This window comes from Dama dama, chromosome 1, assembly GCF_033118175.1.
Source record: "Dama dama isolate Ldn47 chromosome 1, ASM3311817v1, whole genome shotgun sequence".
Classification (NCBI taxonomy): Eukaryota; Metazoa; Chordata; class Mammalia; order Artiodactyla; family Cervidae; genus Dama; species Dama dama.
The window spans coordinates 39,556,940-39,561,500 of NC_083681.1; the positions used below are offsets into that span (position 1 = coordinate 39,556,940).

General features: G+C 34.3%; 1 protein-coding gene across 1 annotated transcript; it reads left to right on the plus strand.

Annotated features, from left to right (window-relative positions):
* Nucleotides 1-1,765: 1,765 nt before the first annotated feature.
* Nucleotides 1,766-4,158, plus strand: PTH (parathyroid hormone). The gene is made up of 3 exons (XM_061131708.1): nt 1,766-1,856; nt 3,687-3,777; nt 3,897-4,158. Exons 1-3 carry the CDS (start codon nt 1,766-1,768, stop codon nt 4,156-4,158), a joined length of 444 nt encoding a protein of 147 aa, XP_060987691.1.
* The last annotated feature ends 403 nt before the right edge of the window (nt 4,159-4,561 follow it).

A 4,561-nucleotide genomic window follows, 5' to 3' on the forward strand; every position in this document is an offset into this window, starting at 1 on the left:
AGAAATAAGACCCAGTTCCTGTGCAAAGAGGCTGCAAAGGGCTGGGCAAATTAGAGTGAAGAAGACTGGGGTTCAAAGAAGGTATATATAATTTCTTAATATTTTATTTTTAATTGGAAGGTAATTGCTTTACACTGTTGTGTTAGTTTCTGCTGTACAACAATAATCAGCTATAAGTTCACATATATCTCCTCCCTCTTGAACCATCCGCTCCATCCCACCCCTCTAGGTTATCCCAGACCTGAGCTGAACTCCCCGTGCCACATAGCCGCTTCCCACTAGCTAGCTATTCTACACATGGCAGTGTATATATGTCAGTGCTACTCTCTCAATTTGGGTTACATTTCTAAGGGGAAACTGAGGTAGTAAGAATCAAAATAACTCTGGAGTCATAAAGACTTGGTTGAATTCCATCTTCTCCACTCTCCAACCTCAGTAGCTTCCTCAAGTGAAAATGGAGCTAATCATAGTATTTACTTTAAAGGATTGGTATGAAGACTTAGCTGGATAATATACGGAAGGTCTGGCATACGATTATTGTTGCTTAGTTGCACAGTCATGTCTGATTGCTTGCCAATCCATGGACTGTATCCTTCCAGACTCCTCTGTCCATTGGATTTCCCAAGCAAGAATACTGCAGTGGGTCTGGCATACAGTTACTGCTTTTCAAGTGTTTTTTTTTTTTTATTGAAAACTAAAATTAAAAGGGATAAAAATATAAGGTAAATGAATTTTAAAATAGTTTTACTTTTGAAGCCTTTAAAATTATGTACTGAGAGCATATTCTCAAAATATTTTTAACACTTCCTTTAAGAAAAGGAAAAAAAAAGAAAAGCACTATACATATTTTTTTTTGAAACAAGATCAGGAATGATATAGATTGGTCCAATATGGCTTGTAAAGTAAGCATAATGTAACATGATTCATTATAATCCTCATAACAATTGTGCCAATGTTATGGCTGTAAGAAATATATTTATTTTCAATTTCACTTTCAAATACAATAAGATGGTGTGGTGGTGGTTTAGTTGCTAAGTTGTGTCTGACTCTTGTGACCCCATGGACTGTAACTTGCCAGGCTCCTCTGTTCATGGGATTCTCTAGGCAAGAATACTGGAGTGAGTTGCCATTTCCTTCTTCCAGGGGATGTTCCTGACCCAGGAATCAAACCCAGATCTCCTGCATTGCAGGCAGATTCTTTACTGACTGAGCTATGAGGGAAGCCTGCAATAAGCTGATGACTTAACCATAACTTTTTGAAATTGGACTTTAAATTTTGTTGCTAATTCATGTCTAACTCTTTACAACCCCATGGACTGCAGCACACCAGGCTCCTCTGTCTTTCACTGTCTCCCAGAGTTTCCTCAGATTCATGTCCATTGAGTCTGTGATGCTATCTAACCATCTTATTCTCTGCCACTTCCTTCACTTCACCTTTTGCTCTCTATCTTTCCCAGCATCAGGGTCCTTTCCAATGAGTTGGCTCTTTGAATCAGGTGGCAAAAGTATTGGAGATTCAGCATCAGCATCAGTCCTTCCAATGAATATTCAAGGTTGAGTTCTTTTAGAATTCCTAAAGGAATATGTGTGTATATATATAATATTTATAAACATATATTCCTTTTTGGAATATAGATTCATTAATCCAATCAGAATTACAATTCACTATTTGTTAGAAACCTTTGCATAAACACTTTTCCCAGCCCACACTGTTTTCCTTTTAATATCCAATTATCTAAAATTTAAGAAGAATGAGCACCGCCCCATGGGAGTGTGTGTGCTGCTCTCTGATCCTACAGTTAAAATTCAGAGAGTTGGGAGTGACGTCATCTGTAACAATAAAAAAGCTTCACAGTGTGTGGAAGACTTATATATATAAAAGTCACATTGAAGGGTCTACATACAGCTCAATTCATCAGCGGTCTCAGGTTTACTCAACTTTGAGAAAGCATCAGCTGCTAATACGTCTGAAAGAAGATCGTGTCCTAAGACGTGTGGTGAGTAAACTTTATTTTCTCTTTTAAGTTTCCATGAGTTCTTTTCTTACAATCAAGTAGTCATTTAATGTGTACCATTTCCTACTAATGTCATGCTGTTTGTTCAAGGTAAAATGTTAAGGGAGGGTTTGAATTATATTTAATATTAAAATGCCATGATAAAAAATAAATTTATGCTACTAAAATATTGTTGGAACACTTATTTTTGTGATTAAAGTATTTTGAGAGGCCTTGCTTTTTTTAAACTCATCTGCAATTACATGGAAATAATTAAAATTTGGCATGATGTGCTTTAATGATATCTTGTTAAAATTTTGAAATAAAGCAGCCTAGTGAGAAATGAATAATTCTGATTTAAATAATCAATGTAAATTTATGTCTCTGAGTTAAAATTTCATTTTTTTCCCACATAATATCCTCACAGAGAGCTCAATCTGTGTATTATAGTTGGAGAAACTGTTTTACTGCTGAATATTTGGTTCCTTTACATAAAACCTTTTCTAGTTTTCTATCTGAAAACTGTACATGAATTTTAAGGATGTTTTACACCTTTCTAATGACCTTCTTGTAAGAATCTCACCTCTCTATTAAGAACAGGGAAGAAAGGCAGAGGTTCTCACTAGGTGCATGTGACAGAGCTGGGACAAACTCCTGTCCTCTGGCTACAGTGATTGTTTCTCACATAAACCAAAAATGAAGAATATCCATTTGGTGCTCCTCCAATAGCTTATATTGCACAGTGAAAACAAATATAGTACGTTATAATGTCCCTTATGCTACTTCTAAATGATGCAGTTTCCCACAGCCACCCTATGTGTATGTTAAAATGGAGAAAATTAAGTATTAAGAAAAGGCACTTCTATCATGAAGGCTTTTGCAACTGTTGAAATGCAGACTAAGGTAAGACTTTTCTATTTTGAGATAAAAAGCTTAAAAGCAAAACAGCAAAATTCTAAACATTACACTCAAACAAAATTGTTAATAAAATGAACTGAAAAGATAAGATACAGACAAGCATTTTACATGGAATCAAAGCTCTAAATTTGTATAACAAGTAATTAATTAGATGATGCTTAAATGCTTTGACACATTCTTTTTAATGCTAGGAGAACTCGGTGTTAAGTTAGTAAAAATCTCTAAATCAGAACCTATTAATTTGCCATTTATAGTTATCATGACATTAAAAGGAAGTTTACTTATGAAAAAGAAATTTGCTAAGTAAACAGACACTGTTGACAATTTACCTAATTAAGAGAAGTAGCCATTTTCAAGCAAACTAGAAGCATTTAGTCATAATTAACACGAAATGTGGGAGGAAATTCTAAACAGTGAACTTTCTGATTCTTCACGTAGCTTAAAATTCATATAACTTGCACAAGAACTCTCAAAAAGATATCTAAGAAAGTAAAACTAATCTGTCTCATTTCTAAGCCAATTGGGTTATACTTACTATATACTAATTATTGTATATATATAATATATACTAATTATGTGTATATGTCATATATGTAAACTATAAAATAAAGAGACTGATTCCAAAAGTCTCTCAGAAAGAAAAATCCAATTAGTCACTGTCACACTCTGTGCAAACTTGTATGGTTATAAATATAAACTACTATAAATTTAATTGTACAGCTTGGAATGTTAAAAGTATTTTTAAATACCTCCATTTTGCTTTTTCTTTTTTAGTTAATATGATGTCTGCAAAAGACATGGTTAAGGTAATGATTGTCATGTTTGCCATCTGTTTTCTTGCAAGATCAGATGGGAAGTCTGTTAAGTAAGTACTATAGCCTATTCTGCATGGTGAGGCCAGGGGAATTGGATTTTTAAGGTTGGCTTTATGATTTGGAAGAGGGGAATTAATGGAGTGATCCTCTCTGATTCTGTTCCCTCCAGGAAGAGAGCTGTGAGTGAAATACAGTTTATGCATAACCTGGGCAAACATCTGAGCTCCATGGAAAGAGTGGAATGGCTACGGAAAAAGCTACAGGATGTGCACAACTTTGTTGCCCATGGAGCTTCTATAGCTTACAAAGATGGTAGTTCCCAGAGACCTCGAAAAAAGGAAGACAATGTCCTGGTTGAGAGCCACCAAAAAAGTCTTGGAGAAGCAGACAAAGCTGATGTGGATATATTAATTAAAGCTAAACGCCAGTGAAAAAAGATCAGATATGATCAGAGCACTGTTCTAGACAGCATAGGGCAACAATATTACATGCTGCTAATGTGTTCACGTTCTATTAAGTGCCAATATTTCTATGACCAACCTTTATGTGTAATCTATTGCTAGCTGTGATACCTACAATTTTAATTATTTTGATTCTACTTTATTCATCTAAGAGCTCTTTTAATAATTCTATTTCTGCTGATTCCAAATAAATGAAGTTAAGTATTTCTCACTTGTAAAAATATTTTTTGGTTATGAGTAACACCAATATGTTAAAATTGATCATGACTAAGAAGAACAACACAAAATGTTTTTTAACCATATGTTTCACGTTCTGATATTTTGAAATTATCCTTTTAATATTATCAAAGTACCAGATCCCTGAATCATTACT

Excerpts from the sequence above, each read along its gene's own strand:
- PTH (XM_061131708.1), top strand. The coding sequence starts at position 1,766 with ATGGGAGTGTGTGTGCTGCTCTCTGATCCTACAGTTAAAATTCAGAGA. Across the intron at positions 1,857-3,686 it reads CAATAAAAAAGCTTCACAGT|TTAATATGATGTCTGCAAAA; the intron begins GTGTGGAAGACT and ends TTTCTTTTTTAG. Across the intron at positions 3,778-3,896 it reads TCAGATGGGAAGTCTGTTAA|GAAGAGAGCTGTGAGTGAAA; the intron begins GTAAGTACTATA and ends TGTTCCCTCCAG.